Genomic DNA, 16,623 nt, shown 5'->3' with positions numbered 1-16,623 from the left:
AAAGCACGGTCTGTTTGGGAATGTGTCTTAAAAGCATGATCTTCAACAAGTGTTAAAAATGTAGTTAGAAGTCAGAAGATCAGTTACAACTCAGTGTGCTATTATGCCACCTTCCTAATTCCCAGGTGTGCAAACACCCCCACAAATTAAGACTGCCAGCATTCAGATAAGCTATTCTGGTAACAGTCTTCATCAGGAGTGGAGGAGGAAGAGAAGAAAGTCAAAACGTTGAAAATGTTTGGATTCCAGGATCATTGAACAGGAGAGCTTGGAGGAAATACTGGGAGGCAGGTGAGGCTAACTTCAGACTTCATAAATACGAAAGGTTTTCAATGGGTCTGCCCATTACTAACCTTTGGAGGACAAAATACTGAAGGCAGATGAAGGAATCCAAGAGAAAAAACAAGGGGAAATCAAATAGGAGAATGCCTATGGTATTTATTAATGTTCAGTTCGGGGTGGGCCGGGGGCGGGGGGGGGGGGGGGGGGTGGACAGAACACACAACAATGCTGCCCTGCCCTTTCTAAAATTACACAGGTGAGGAAGTTCTGGAAACTCCAGCCAATGGTGACTGGGAACCACTGTGTATGCTATGAGGGAACACAAAGTGAAGGTGCGCTCCCTGTGAGGCCATGGAACCATGTTCCTCCACCTGCAAGGGCCCTCCTAACCAGTAAGAGCTGCAGAACTAGCCTCCAGGTGGTACTTACTTTACAACAGAATTGTCAACTCTAGATCCTTCTGATTTGGTACGTGTTGTAATAACATAAGTTTTTGGCATCCTTTCTTCCAAAGTTCCCTGAAATGTTTTCAGACAAGTGACTTTGTTCTCTGCTGCTTCACGGTAGGGAGAGGAGAAAAAGCTTTCAATGCAGAGAAATCCTCATTCTGTATGTCGCAAGGCTGGTCGTGGGCTAGCATATAACACGCTTTTATTGTCCTGTCTCACCAAGATGTCTTTCTCTGAAAAAAACAGAGTGTTTCCCTCTGCTCTAAATGGGGGGAAAAAAAAGAAAAATCTGGGAAATACCTTTTCTGTCTCAAATCTTAAGCCCAAGGGGACAGGGCACCCTACTTTGTACACCACAATTCGAAACAAGATAAAGAGGATTCACCTGCTGCTGTTTCCTCTCCATCTGATGGCAGGCCTGACACTCATAACACACGCGGTTTACTTTCTTTCTCTTCTCCCCATCCTGCTTTGGTCCCTAAATAAAACCTGAAGCCGTCACAGCAACTCACTTAAATGATGCAGCTGGAGGGCACTCCAATCTCACAAATATGGGACAGGTTTATAACTCACAGGGGCAAGTTACTTCTTACTTTTCACTTACGTAAAGACCCTTCACTCATTCGCATATGCAAACAAAATAATCATCCAGTGTTTCCTAATCTAAGATGCAGCAACCTTACGGGTCAGTGAGGGGAAAAAGGAGCTTTTAAGAGGCATATGGATGAAATGTTTGTCTAGCAGTCAGAGACTGAAGCATGCAACTTTAGATTCTGCTGTTCACATAAAGGAAGAGCAAGCATATCGTCACTGGCTTGGCTACCTGTCAGGACACCGACAATTTCTACACGACCTGCTCATTTTGGAAGTACCTAACTCTTGTTCTGGACAAAGACAACTCAAACTCAGGCTGTCTATCCAAGGTCCTTACTACTCCAGAGCTGCCAGCGGTAGCAATCTGAGACACTGCCTACTTTTTTACACCAAGTCAGAGAGTAAATGCACACACCGACCAATTTTTTTTAACCAGAATAAGCTGTCCTTGAAAAATCATCATCATCGTCATCATCAGTCAGCTCTCACCCAGACACTGTGCAAGCCACTCCTATGATTCATTCCTAAACTGGTGTCTTACCTTAGTGTTCCTCCGTAGACTGCGAAGAATATTCCTCCTCCTTGGGTCTTCGTCTGTTTCATATGGAATGACGGCATTGTCCCCTTTATAACCTTGAGATGCCTGATCCTCCTCTTTTTTCCGAATGGGCCCTAGCTCATCATCGCTCCCCACACTGAAGCTGGTTCGATAACTAGCAAACCTCCCTAGCCGGCTGCATCTCGTCCTGTACAGCACGGGCTTGCTCACGATGGACACCTTGCGGCCTCGCTCTAGAGAGCTGGTGTCCATTTCACTGTCGGAACCGTTGCCACTGCCGTTGGACTGGGCTTTGTTGATATTCCGAATGGTGATGATTTTGCCTTGGGTGCTGTCGTGGGGCACTGAATATATGTTTTCTTCTTCGTTCCTTGGCTTGACCACAGCATCCATGGGTTCAGCATAATCAGAAGGATCAAACCCATCCGGAGGTAGCCAGGTGCTAGAAGACACAGACTTCCTCTGCCCATCTCTATGGCCTTGGTCTAAATAAGACAGATCCCCCTTTGTGATCTCAAAATGGACAGGAGGCTTTGGTTTGACTGGTGGAGGTACTTTGTTGTTCAGTTTACTCTCAAAATTGCTCATGATGAACGACAGCCCATCATTTCCCTCCAGTTCCATAGAGAGCTTAGAATGGTCTTTGGACAGAGAGGGCAGTGACGTGTCTTCTCGAAACAAGCTGTAAGAAGGCGGCTCGATATCCTCTTCTGAATCCTGCAGGTTGGAGTTGCAGAGTGGAGAGCCCGCTCGGGGGGAGTTAAACACCTCTTCCGTGGTGCTACAGGCCTCGGCAGCGTTATCGTACATATGAGTAGCCTCGATTATGTTCTTTTTATCCACCACATCCTTAAAAAATGGGTGGAAGATCTCAAGTTTGTGCTGGGGTTGGCTACAAGGGATGCTTGTGAACCTCCCGTCAATCTCTTGAGCAATCTCCTCCCCTTCGGTCAGCTGTTCCCGACTTAAGTCATTGTCCAGGACATCTACAGCGCCGTCAGTGAGTGCGACCAACTGAATGGGGATAATATCCTGCACTTCACAAAGAAAGGCACGTAACATAGCCAAGGAGGCCTTACGTTTGGCTGAATAAAAAACAATGTACCCATGGACCAACCGGCTTTTTCTGATGCTAAATGAGGAATGGTACGAAAGAACAGACAGCTCGATGCGCTTCTTGTGGAGTCCGATCGGTAGTTCAAGTAAAACAGAGTTGTTGCTTCCACAATGGGAAGACTTACAGGTCTGGGACTGAAGGACAGGATAGAGTATGTCATCTGCACTGAAAGGATCGCCACACATCAGACACATGACAATTCGCAGGTCAACGTCAGCCAGGTCTTTGATGCTAGCAGTAGAACTGACCAGGTTTAAGTTACGCTTGGAGTCCAGGAGTCCCTTCAAAACTTGACTGATCTGCTTTTCATTAATGTTGCGTCCATAACCGATGCCAGCAGAAGCAGGGTCGAGAAAGACACACTGAAGTTTGCTAGCAATCTGCTGACCTTGTTGTATTAGGCTATGCAGGGTCTCTCCACTGGTGTCTCCTCTCTTGTTAACTAAGATCAACGTCAGGGGAAGATGGGCTAAATGGTTATCTCGCCTGCCAAGTGTGGACTCTCTACTCTTCTCTATACTCTCCACCACATAGGATAGAGATTCCTTTGAATTGTAAAGGCAGAGGCAGCCGTGGGGCTGAAATGTTGGCGTTTGGAAAGAGTTCACGGGAAGCCTGACATTCCCTTCTATCGGCCTCAGGGAAAGCTCATACATTTTACCATCTATCACATACTTATCATCATTTGTACAAAGAGCTCGAATCTCATTGGCCAACTCACGTGCGAGGCCATCTTTGCCTAAGATAACCAAGTTGATCCTATCGATGTTGGGGTCAGACAGTGAATTTTTCTGATTCCGGTCAGATGGTCGGATAAACCGAGAACTAATCAAGTGCTCGATCTTAGCATCCACACAAGCTGGGCAGCTAGGGCACGTTTCCTTGGTTGGGTGATACACAAAATGAATGTGCTTCAGGATAAGGGCATCACGCTCCGCTTGGAGCTTCTGTAATGCTTTAAATCGCTGTTCCTCCCCCAGAACATCCTGAATGACACCCATCTTCTCCTTGCTGGGCTTAGCATCCAGCTCCAGCTCATAAAACAACTCTGAATATTCCAAAAGCAGCTCCTGAAACTCTTCCTTTGCTCTGTCTATAATTTGCTTTTGGTGTTTGCCATAAATATCCATGTATACGGATTCTTCCAGCCACTGGTAGAAATCTTCGTTCATAATGAAACTACGGGCCTCTTCCCAAGGCTTTCCGGGAGTTATGAAGGGAGAGGTCTCCAGGTTTTCTTTAAATGCCCTTCTCATCTCAGCTCTTTTCCTCTCGTTCCGCAGCTTCTCTAAGTGGGCCTCGTACAGCTGCTCGGCAGGGACGGTATCCATCAAGTCAAAGGGAATCCGCTCATTCTCCATGTTGTCAATGTGGCTGGTGGCGTCCCACGGTGTCTCTTCGAGCACGACAAACCACTTCAGGAATTCTGGCTTGGTCTCCAAGAGCTTTTTGGTTTTTATGCAGCTCAGGTGGTCTATCTCATCTAGACTGGGTATAAGAGCTTCAAAGGCTAACGGCAGGGCCGCAAGGTACAGCTTTCTCCTGCGCTCAATGTGCTCGTGCTTGAGGCGGTGGATGTGCTGGAGAAACAGCTTCTTGGCTTTCTGAGTACCTTCCAGGTAGACATAGTCCTGGTACTCAGGAGAGGCCTGCATCTTTCGGCTGACACTCGGCCAATTCTCGTTGTGGCTCTTCACAATGCGACTCACCAGCCACTCATACTTGTCTTTCGCTGTAGCTATCTGCTGACTCTGCTGCTTGAGAGCTTCAAAATAAGGAATGATTTTCGTCTTTCCCCGACTTTTATCAATGAGTTGCACTAAGGTGCTGAAAGCCAAGTCCACGTTTACGTTGGATCTTGCTGAGGTCTCCACAACCTGGAGGTTCTTTTTGCTTAAGGCAAAAGTATGTGCATCTCTAATGTACCGCTCAACGCCCTCATCACACTTAGTCAGGACCACCACTATGGGCTTTTTTGTTTTCGCAAGCTGATTGTAGAGGTTGGACACGAACTTGAGCTGGTCATCAAAGTTCCTGTTCATGCCCCTGCTAACGTCAATACCAAGAAGAAAACCATCAATCAGCAGCTTTCCGTCCGGCATCTGTTTCTGCTCAAAGTCCTGCTCCAGCCCCAGCTGGTCAGTGCAAAAGTACATGAGTTTTTCAGCTGATGCGAGCTTGGTTGCAGCAGCTCTCTTGATATAGGGCTGCAGGGCCGTGCTTCGATGAGGTTGAAAAGTCTGATCATCGATGAACTCAGTCTGCTCCACGACGTGCATCTTACATTCCACACAATCCTCCAGGGAACGGCTAACTTCTCCCCAGTAGAGAAAGTGGTCATTATTGACCACTCGGCCGCCAAAGTCACTGGTGCTGAGGACAGAGGTATGGTCCAAGTGAAACTCATCAGCACTCGGGCGCACGAAGCGGTTGCACAGGCAAGACTTCCCAACGCCGCACTGGCCCTTCTCCTTCTCGGTCCCAGACAATCCCACCACACTGATGTTGTAGGTGGGAATGCGGACATCTTGCTTTCTTGCCATCATCATCGTCGACACATCCTGCCACAATCGGCCACTTCCAAGATCAGATTAGTGTTTTCCAGTGGACCTGATGGTTTCCCCACATTATCAGTGGGGGCCGGCTGCCCACGAGGTCAAAGTGTCAGGTCCCATAGTGTTTGTACACCAGCACGAGGTCAGTTTTCACCACTTCTCATCGCCAGATAGTAAACATTTCTTCCTAGACGGGGGCGGGAGGAGAAAGAAAACCCATCAGCATCATAATTTTGGAACCTGATTTTAGTCGCTGAACTAGAGCAAAAATCAATTTTCTCGTTCAACAAATACTTAAACATTAAATGTGCCAGGCCTCACGCTGAGTGAAGATGTAAGAGGAAGACTGACATCTATGTGCTCTCAATACCTCTAACAGAGGAAGACATACAAGTAAGCAGTTGTGCTGAGTGTTAAAACAAGAGTTTGAGGGCTTCTTGGAAACACGGCTGATACCAGGGTTAGAGCAGAGTTAGTACAAGAAGAGCCTGGAACATCCTATTGTGCAGAAAGGAAGTGCTTGAAAAAATGACAGGGCACCTCACAGACACAGGAGCCCACTTGAAGGGGATCCCACTGGTCAAATCTGAAACAATTTGAGCACCAAAATAATTAAAGACAGTAATGGATTATAACCCACTGCCAAAAACAGAAACCTGAGTTCATACTACTGGATCAGACAAGAATCATCCCTTGATACCCCATCTAGGGGGAAGATTTTGATGAGAATCAGGATATCTGCACAGACCTGAGGTGCCTCCTGATATGCTACTTATCAGCTGCAGAGGGAAGAGGTACCAAAAACCACTAATTATACAGTAAAGAAACTGGCTTAACACTTTGTTTTTAAATTTTTTTTTTAATCTTTATTTATTTTTGAAAGAGAGACAGAGTGCAAGTGGGGGAAGAACAGAGAGAGAGAGGGAGACACAGAATCCGAAGCAGGTCCCAGGCTCCGGGCTGTCAGTACAGAATCCGACGCGGGGCTTGAACTAATGAACCGCGAGTCGGACGCTTAACCAACTGAGCCACCCAGGCACCCTGGGTTAACACTTTGGGTAATGAAAATTATCACCACCAAAGAGGGACGGAAGGACATCATGGGCCTCCAGATGTGGTACCCCCACGAGGACACATTACTAAGCGGTGTGATGACCTAGAATGTATTCCCTCAACCGAATCACAAGGAAACATCGGATAAACAAAAAACGAGCAAGATTCTATTATGGGGGTTGGGCGGGGGGAAGTGGTACACACCCTATACTTCTCAAAAAGTATCCATGTCATAAAAGACAAAGAATGGCTATGTAAACATTCTAGATCAAGAGAAGCTAAAGAGACATCATAACTAAATGCAATTGTTTGAACCTAGAATGGATTCTGCACCAGAATGGGAAATACAGGACATTATTAAGTCATTTAACAACACTGGACTCTGAACGGAATATTATACAGAAGTATTTGATCAATGTCAATTTAGGAAGGTAACTACCATGTAAGCGAATAGGCCTACTCTTATAAAATACACACTGAAGTATTTGGGGGGGAAAAGACCATAATGTGTGTGACTGGTCCAGAAAAAAATACGTATATACGTTGAAAGAAAGAATGCGCATGCGGTAAAATGTTAACAACAGGTAAATCTGGATAAGATATTCCTTTGTGCCATTTTAATTTTTTTGCAACTTTCTATAAATTTGTGATTGTTTCCAAATAAAAAGCATTTTTAAAAAGGTGTGAATATTGGGTGGTTTCCTTGACGAGAACAGAATAAGCTTTGTGAGGACAAGGTCCACCCCTTCTCGTTTACTTCTGTATCCTCAGCCTATGACACGGTGCTTGACACGAAGATTTACTGAAGGAATGAGTCAGGGAATGACTATGAGGGCATATGACACCCAGTGTTTTGATTGAGGAAGGCCTTTCTGGAGGAAGTTCCACCTCAGGAGAAACCTGAAGTAGGTGAAAGAAACACGGAGACTCCTCTCCGCAGAAAAAGGCACGGCCCCTCGAGTGTGTGTGGGGAGCGGATGGGTGAGACGCATTAGAAGCAGAAACCAGATTAAACCTCTTTCAAAGAGTCTGCAGTCTTTCCCGAAGGCTATGGGGAACCACAGAACGTGGCTGAAAAGTGGCACCTTAAAGGACCTAAAGTATGAAGAGGTGAAGTAATGAAACGTTATGAGAATATCTCATGATGTCTTTAGCAACCTCCTGGTTAACAGAAATCAAATACGTAGGCCTCGGCTGTCTCCACATAAATGGTCTTCCGGCTACTACTGCTTATACTGCACTGCAGTCTACTCACGCGTGCAAATATGACCACGCGACGGCCGAACGTGTAGCCAAATGAACAGTCTCCTGAGATAACTCAGTTTAAAATAAAGAGAACAGGGGCGCCTGGGTGGCTCAGTCGGTTAAGCGGCCGACTTCGGCTCAGGTCACGATCTCGCGGTCCGTGAGTTCGAGCCCCGCATCGGGCTCTGTGCTGACAGCTCGGAGCCCGGAGCCTGTTTCAGATTCTGTGTCTCCCTCTCTCTCTGACCCTCCCCCGTTCATGCTCTGTCTCCCTCTGTCTCAAAAATAAATAAACGTTAAAATAAATAAATAAATAAATAAATTAATTAATTAATTAATTAAAATAAAATAAAGAGAACAATTTTCTTTTGAATCTCGGTCATGGCTGGTAGGAACCCAGCATCTCCACAACCTGAATATATTTTTGTGAGCCTTTCTCCTAAGAGATGCCACGGGAAGTCACATCATCATACTTTATTCTAAGAAGAGGGGGTGATGAATGAGAGAGGAAAGTTGTCCCCTATGATGATAACCTCAAAAGGTCACAGACCTTTCCCAAACATCCATTATCTTCCCTCGATAACCGAGAAAGCCCAACCCTCCGTGGAAACAAAACGTGCCTACGTGTGGTATGTAAAAATGATTTGACCATTGTCAAGACGGAAATCTCAATGATCATAAGCAATCACCTCCAGATAACCTAATGGCATGCTCCTAAAGAAGCCAAGGTCCAGATTTCAGCAGAAATAAGCAGACATCCATGTGAAAGATGGATCCCCATCCTCCACTTCCCCAGGCGACTGCTTCCTTAGGTAAAATCGTAAGATGTTTACACACATCCTCTGAAATACCCAAATAGCAAAGATTCATACGAAATCACAGTGCTTTTGCTTATTACTCGTAGTACACATATACACAATTTTGTTTCCACCTCTCGGGAGACTCAGGTTTGACAGAGCCTCAGATAGGAATGCTGATGAAAGTGTAAGTCAGGGGTGCTCCTATCACAGAGCCCTTCTCCGTCAATTCCCCATCCCAGAGTCTGGCAGGACTCAAGGCCACCTACTTGATCAATCCTGAAATGCAACTTGGTGACGGGGTCCCACTTCGAGTGACTGCTGCACGCAGCTGGCAAGTCATCCCCCTTATTCTCTGTAAAGTGGGTCGAATAAGCTCTCTCTTCACAGAAATCCCAGGAAAACAAAACACCAAACCTGCTCTTGAACCTCAAGAAATAGAGACGGCAGCTCAACTTTGAACTAAGCTAAAATGTATTCTCCAAACCTTGTTTGGTCAGTTTCTTCAGCGCATGATATTCTGTGCCGCCCATGCAAGTCAACGTCTCCGCTATCTGAAGGACGCTAAAGACAGAAAGCAACAACTCTCGACTCTCAAGAACGTAGCAACTCATATTTTAAACCCAGAATGCTGCTGACTACACTAAAAAAGCTACCAAACAATGAGAATCAGCTGGCAAAGGAATGGTTAATTTGGGGACACCTGGTAACTTTCCACTTGGTAGAAGTCGAATAGGTTCCCCGGTAGAAGCACACTCTTCTTACATGCCTTGTCTTTGATGTCCGGATAATGCAGTTTTACTAGTTCCTCAATTGGACTGAATTACACGGTAAACAAAGACTGTTATAAATCTAAGAACGCTGCAAACACTTGGTTTAAAGGAAATAGCTCGAAGTGCTTGGTCACAAACACGTTCAACTTTTCCAAGAGGTGGATTAAAAAAAAATTAGCTGAGTCACTAAATTTAATGATCTTAAGGCCACAAAGAAAGAGAAAGTAGAAGATGGGGCATGTCCGAGACTTTGCAATATCTTTAGTTTACATCTGATAGGAACCGGTGTTCTTAGCGGGCCACCAAACTCCTCAAACGGCAAAATCCAAATGTCCATTCTAATAATTTGCCAATATTAGTCCTTTGAAAACTGAAGAGTTACAGCAGAGGGGGAGAAAGTATTCTTTAAACTGAAACGACTTCTATCTTCAAGCTTTAGACAGCTAGTTGTATTAGAAAAACTAAACCCTAATATTTAGTAGTTTTACACCACAAGTCAACTCCTTCAAAAAGGAAAATACTTCAGGGGCACCTGGGTGGCTCAGTCGGTCGGGCGTCCGACTTCAGCGCAGGTCGTGATCTCACAGTCTGTGAGTTTGAGCCCCGCATCGGGCTCTGTGCTGACAGCTCAGAGCCTGGAGCCTGCTTCAGATTCTGTGTGTCTCTCTCTACCCCTCTCCTGCTCATGCTCTGCCTCTCTCAATCTCAAAAATGAATAAATGTTAAAGAAAAAATTTTTTTTCAAAAAGTAAAACACTTCAGGAACATCTTCAGTTTTTGTTACAAATATATGCAGCACTACAACATAACGCAAACAACTGAGAGCTCTTTCAGAACCAGCCACCAGACTTCCGGAGTTATTTACTTGACTTGTTTAACCACTATACCAGCTCCCCAAACAGTGTCTCAACTGGAAGGTAGGGGGGTGTTTTCTTTTTTACCACCTCTACAAAACTTAGGGCAAGAAGTGGCAACATTCCCAAGACAGTACACATTTCAAAGGACACAGAAATGCCACTGTGATCCAGCATTACTATGACTGCTAAAGTTCATCCTGTCAACAGCTCCATCAACACGCGTCCCCCCCACCTCCCGTCTTACCCCCAAGAGGAAAGGTTTCTGGGCTCTGTGATCTGGAATGTCCCCTAAGACACAGATCCACCACTATTACCCATAACCAAAACTACTGTCTCTATCTCTGAGAATAGTCAAATTCTGAAGATGCATTTGGTTTCAAACAACCACGTATAGAATACCACACCAAACTAACAATACTATAATATTATACGGTAATTATATAATATTACATGATAATAAAGCAAAGAAATAATTTCATAGGGAGTTGCTAGCAAAAAGGAAGTAAAATACTTGGTACTATAATTTTTCTTAATCCCAATAGAGGAAGGGAATGGAAATATGCATTGTAACTAACAAGGCAAAGAGCATTTTCTAAACCTCCTTAATACCTCATACTTCTCACCACCTTAAATTTCTGAATAAGTTTTCAAAGCTATGAATACCATCAGCAGCTGGTTAAAAGATCTGCATTAAGTAGATACAAGACTCTTATCTATGGGAGAGAGGAAATGCAAAAGGGGGGATCTAACTGGAAAACATTTTTCTTGTGAGAGAGACTCCAAAAGGAGAATTTTCTAGAGGAACAGATTTTCCAAATGAACCAGGAAGGATGGAATATAAAAGCTCCAGGAAGAAGAAAACACAACTCTATGGTCTACTGAACCACCAAACTTAAACAAGATGGTCTTTTTTTAAAAGAAAAAATTTTTAATTATTTATTTTTGAGAGAGAGAGAGAGAGAGAGAGACAAAACATGAACAGGGGAGGGGCAGAGAGAGAGAGGGAGACAGAGACTCTGAAGCAGGCTCCAGGCTCTGAGCTGTCAGCACAGAGCCCAACGTGGGGCTCGAACCCATGAACCATGAGATCATGACCTGAGCCAAAGTCAGACATTCAACCGAATGAGCCACCCAGGTGCCCCACAAGATGGTCTTTCAATGAGAGAATCAATTCACACCTGTCAGAATGGCTAAAATCAAAAACACGAGACCAGTGTTAGCAAGGATGTGGAGAAAAAGAAACCCTCTTATACGGTTAGTGGGAATGCAAACTGGTATAGCTACTGTGGAAAACAGTATGGAGGTTCTTCAAAAAATTAAAAATAGAACTACTCTATAATCTAGGAATCACACTACTGGACACTTACTGAAAAACACAAAAACACTAATTCAAGGGATACATGCACCCCATGTTTATCACAGCATTCACAGCATTATTAACAATAGCCAAATTATGGAAACAGCCCAAGTGTCCATCAATAGATGAATGAATAAAGAAGATGTGGTATAAACATATAATGGGATATTATTTAGTCATAAAAAAGAATGAAATTTTCCATTTGCAACAACACGGATAGAGCTATAATGCTAAGCGAAATAAGTCAGAGAAAGACAAACACCACATGACCTCAACTCATGTGGAATTTAAGAAACAAAAGAGCAAAGGGAAAAAAAGAGAGAGAGAAACCAAGAAACAGACTCTAACTAGAGAACAAACTGAAAATTACCAGAAAGGAAGTGGGGGGTGGGGGACAGGGGAAATAGGGGATAGGGATTAAGGAATACATACAGGAGTGCCTGGGTGGCTCAGTGGGTTAAGCGTCAGGCTTTGGCTTGGGTCATGATCTCGTGGTTGGGGAGTTGGAGCCCCACGTCGGGCTCTGTGCTGACAGCTCAGAGCCCGGAGCCTGCTTTGGATTCTGTGCCTCCCTTTCTCTCTGCCCCTCCCCCACTCACGCTTGTGCTCTCGCTCTCTCTCTCTCTCAAAAATAAACATTAAAAAAATTTTAATAAAAAAATAAATAAATAAAATAAAGTTTATTTAAAAAAAGAGTACATATGTATCATGATAAAATAAGATAAAATGATTGAGAAACAAGATAGTCTTTAAAAACCCAAAGGTTTCCATTTTTATATTAATAAATGTAGAGTGAATTCTCTGAAGGTTTTTGTTTTTCCTTTAAAAACTTTACATAACTCACAGAAGAAAAGTGAGAAGTGAAGTCCAAGGTCCTCATTCAACCAATTCAATTATCTGTGAAATCCAGATAAACTTACAGAACCTTAAAGTTAGAGATGTGCACAAATGATGTGACAGGGTTATTCAGCTATACATAGGAATTACAACCTTTATGAACCTGACTGACAGAGGGAGCCTTCGTTTCCTCTGTTGAGTTTTGCTGGAATGCGAAGCAATACCCTTAATTCTGCTCATCTCTTTACCACATGAAGAGTGTCGTAGGAAATGACTACATCAAACTCAACAAGCACAAAACAGCCTCCGATACTGAATAAAAGAGAAAGGTAGCCACTTGATGGCCCCAGTGACAGCAGCTAAAGTCTCTCCTCCTTCCTTCACAATATTTCAAATGGGTTAACCATTTTTCTATTACTCTATAGTCTCTAATCTTTAGACCTGAGAACTGAACCAATCAAATCGCTTGTTTAGAAAGCTAAGACAATGTGAAGAAACAAAGAAGAAATGGGGCACTGTCCTTGCTGATGAGAATCTTCTAATTTACTTCACATATAATATTTTACTTAGAAAAACAAAAACAAAAACTTAACCACAAGACAAAAAAGGGCACAGACCATTTCCTGGGATCCAGAGGAAGAGGAGCTCATTCAGATCTCGAGGGGTCAGAGCAGAAGTGAAATTTGAATTGGTACACAAAAGACTGGCAGGGCTTGGAGGGATGACCCAGGCGCTCTAAAGACGTGAAAGGGCAAGAATAATGGTGACCAAAACGGCAAAGCACCGGACACGTTTTGGGACAGACTGACTGGAACAGTGTTCATGGGCGGTAGAAAGCGAGAAGGGCAGCAAGGACTCAGCCTAGGAACAGACTGTTTTTACTTGTGCGAATCGAATATGACAACCTTTGATCCCACCAACGTTATTTATTATTGGGAACACTACTACTTTAAACTCCTCGTCTGACAAACTAGCACCGTCTAAGGAGTTGATCAGTCTAAGGAGCTGATCTCCTAACTTGAAAGAAAACTCCATTTGAATATGGCAAATTCTACTTCTATTCAGTTTAACGCAAATTAAAATAATAAAATGGGGAAGGGGACAGAAAATATAGATTTACAAAGGCAGCAAAGAGGAAATATTTGCCCAGAAGAGTACTGGAGGTTGCCCCACTACTACAGGCTACACACACCTACTTCTGTTTAATGTGGGAGGGAGGATTTCCTCATAACCACGGAATCTCACTACATCCCCAGGGCTCTGGCTACAGGAAATCTCTGAAATGGGTCATCTGGATCTTTGGAAAGACTGATTTAAGTGTTTAACCATCTGGTCTTGAAACATGTAATCTCATGCAACAGACGGGCTATTCTTGGACACTGGATATGTACCGGCATTCAGCTCTCACTATGCCCTATGCAAACTCAATGGACAGCACTCTCCAGAGAGCCAGTGAGAAAAACCAAAAGCAGTTTTAAAGCACTGGTATCTTGGATGTCTGTTTGTAAAACAACCTCACCTAAAGTTAATTTTTAAAAGAGCAGCTATGAAAGATTCTCTTCCATTCCATTTGTAATTTTGGCAAATGTCTCTTCCTGCTCCTCTCGATTCATTTTCTCCCCAAGCCCTAGTAAAGAAAGTTACCTCTAAATTCCAGGGCAGGGGCACCTGACTAACTCAGTCGGCAGAGCACATGACCCTCGATCACGTTGAGGTTGTTGAGTTTGAGCCCCGCGTTGGGTGTAGAGATTACTTAAAAAAAAAAAAAAAAAAAAAAAAAATCACATCAAATCAAATCTGAATTCCAGGGTAAAAAAACTATGCCACTATCTTACCATCCTCGCCAGCCCGCACTGAAGAAACCAACCAGCCCATTTTTCACCCTGACACAGTTCTCATGCTCTGAGGTGTGTAGAACTCTATGCGCAGGTCCCAAAGAAATAAAATTTCTAAGGCAAGCTATTCACAGGATGAAATCAACTTCCCCTGACGAATGAAAGGGGCTGCTTTCAGCAGAAGCACTTCCTTAAACTTTATCCTCAGCAGGTTTCTACCAGGTAGCTCTAGAGTTCTAATCAAGCTATCTGATCAAAGCAACTATAAACAAAGACAAAACCAAAGGCTGAGAAATCTTTTTCACTGATGCAGCAGGATTTCCCTGGGTTACCTATACCAAGAACAACAACAACAACAAAACAGGATTTCTCGATAAGCTGTAAAAATATCCCAAGCCAAAGGAAACTCAAAACCAAGGCCAATGCAGTCCAATAAGTCTTAGGATCACAGCCTACTTAGCATTAAATGCAGTGAGCTGAGATTCTTAGGAGACCAAGAAACAAAAACACAGCCAAGTCTTACCTTTGAATTTCCTGGTTTTCAGATCAATTCTACACTTTTTGAAATGGTAAAGAAAACCTGTATTATTATTTCAGCAGTTGCTTCTGAGCACTTACGATCTAAGCTATTCCGGTGTTTTTGTTTTTGCTTCAAACTAGAAAAATTTTGTAAATGATCCTCTCCATAAACGTTTCTCTGAATGTGTGAGAATGGAGGCACCATCCAGCCAAATGTGCCTTGCCAACAGAGGACAGTGCTGAAGAAACAGGCATTTCTGTCAAATTGGGGAAAACAGGTCAGCTTCTTTTCAAGTCCAACAGTAAGCCTTGTTATTCTATTCCCCTGATGGCATTCTAAGAGGACATGAGGATTTCAGCCCATTATTTCAAATTATTCTTCACTCCTTGTTTGAATTTTTCTATAAATTGTCAGTCGTAAAACAGGCTACTGTAAGTAATAAAAGCCAGGCCACATGCATAAACTTTTCAAAAAAGAATGGTTTCGTTTTACCTAAAGCACCTGTACTGAAGATAAGGACAAGGGTCACAAAGAGACAGAAGAAACAGAGTCAACTTCTATATCTGAATTGTTCCTTTGGAACAATCTGGATCCACAGATTAAAGAGCTAACTTAGGGTCACACCAGCAAAATCCACACTCATAGCCATCTTTTCTACTTGCCGGTCTCCACATTTACTCACACATTTGCCTTATTTCAAACGAAGCTAAAAACAGATGTCTGAGAGAGATGAAAAAAATTAACACGTGCAAGAAAAAACACGCAAAAGGGCCTGGAATCAGCCCAAAATTGGGTCCTAAGCTCAATTAATCGTATTTGAAGATCTGCTACATTGAGGTGTGTATCCCTGTCTTCTAGAAGGGATGAATATTTGAGTTGATACGTGTAAAGCAAAGCGGATTTTCTGAATGAAACGATGTTACACGTTGGCACTAGTAACAAAAAGTTATTACGGAAAACATTATTTCCTGTTCAAGTATTTATCGCCTCAATATCTGAAAAGCGTACTTCAGGTCCCTACTTTGAGGCTAGGAAAGGGGATATGGCGGGAAAAGGGTACAAGTGAAGCTTCTGTTTTATTCCTTGACTCGGGCTGCTTACACGGCAAGTCATTTCGCAGTTGTTCACACTGTGCAGGCTTTACACACTTCTCTGTACACTTCTGTAAAAGCATGCCATCAGAGAAGTGAAGTGGCACGGGTACCGCACACGGCTCGCAGGTCGAGCCGGCCCTGTACTGCCACAACCCTGTGCTCGACCAACGCGAGCAAGCACTGCAATACTCGCCCCCTTCTACACGAGGCCTCCGCCCGGGGTCACGTCAAACAGGTGACCCCAATCCTCACGGGAGCCAGCGAGGAGTGTTGAGAAGCAGTGCCCCGGAGAGCCCTGGATGTAACCGGCAGTTCTGCAGGGCTGTGCAGAAGGCCGAACGGGTGGCACATCAGACCTTCCAGCCCTAAAACAGAACAACTCAATTCGATCTGTTTTATACGTTGGGATCCCACGTAAAACAATCCTTTTTGATTTTGTTTTAATGTTTATTTACCTTTGAGAGACAGAGAGAGAGACAGAGGTGCAAGTGGGGGATGAGCAGAGAGAGAGGGAGACACGGAACCTGAAGCAGGCTCCAGGCTCGGAGCTCTTCAGCACAGAGCCCGACGCGGGGCTCGAACCCACGGACCGCGAGATCATGACCTGAGCTGAAGTCGGACACTCAACTGACGGAGCCACCCAGACGCCCCCATAAAACAAACTTTTTAAAAGTTCTATGTTTTTTTTTTTAAGAATAA

At 43.9% G+C, this 16,623-nt stretch overlaps 1 protein-coding gene across 1 annotated transcript in view; it reads right to left on the bottom strand.

The window, feature by feature from the left end:
• Nucleotides 1–16,623, bottom strand: part of ARHGAP35 (Rho GTPase activating protein 35) — a 120,882-nt gene that overhangs the window by 71,137 nt on the left and 33,122 nt on the right. Inside the window, exon 2 of the mRNA XM_053905526.1 lies at nucleotides 1,867–5,743. Coding sequence (XP_053761501.1) covers nucleotides 1,867–5,550 — 3,684 coding nt within the window. The 5' untranslated portion in view covers nucleotides 5,551–5,743. The remainder of the gene's footprint in view (nucleotides 1–1,866; nucleotides 5,744–16,623) is intronic.

Source organism: Panthera pardus, unplaced genomic scaffold (genome assembly GCF_024362965.1).
Source record: "Panthera pardus isolate Hobbes unplaced genomic scaffold, ASM2436296v1 HiC_scaffold_18, whole genome shotgun sequence".
Taxonomy (NCBI): domain Eukaryota; kingdom Metazoa; phylum Chordata; class Mammalia; order Carnivora; family Felidae; genus Panthera; species Panthera pardus.
Note: the sequence above shows the minus strand (reverse complement) of the source record. Positions and strands in the feature narration are given on the sequence as shown.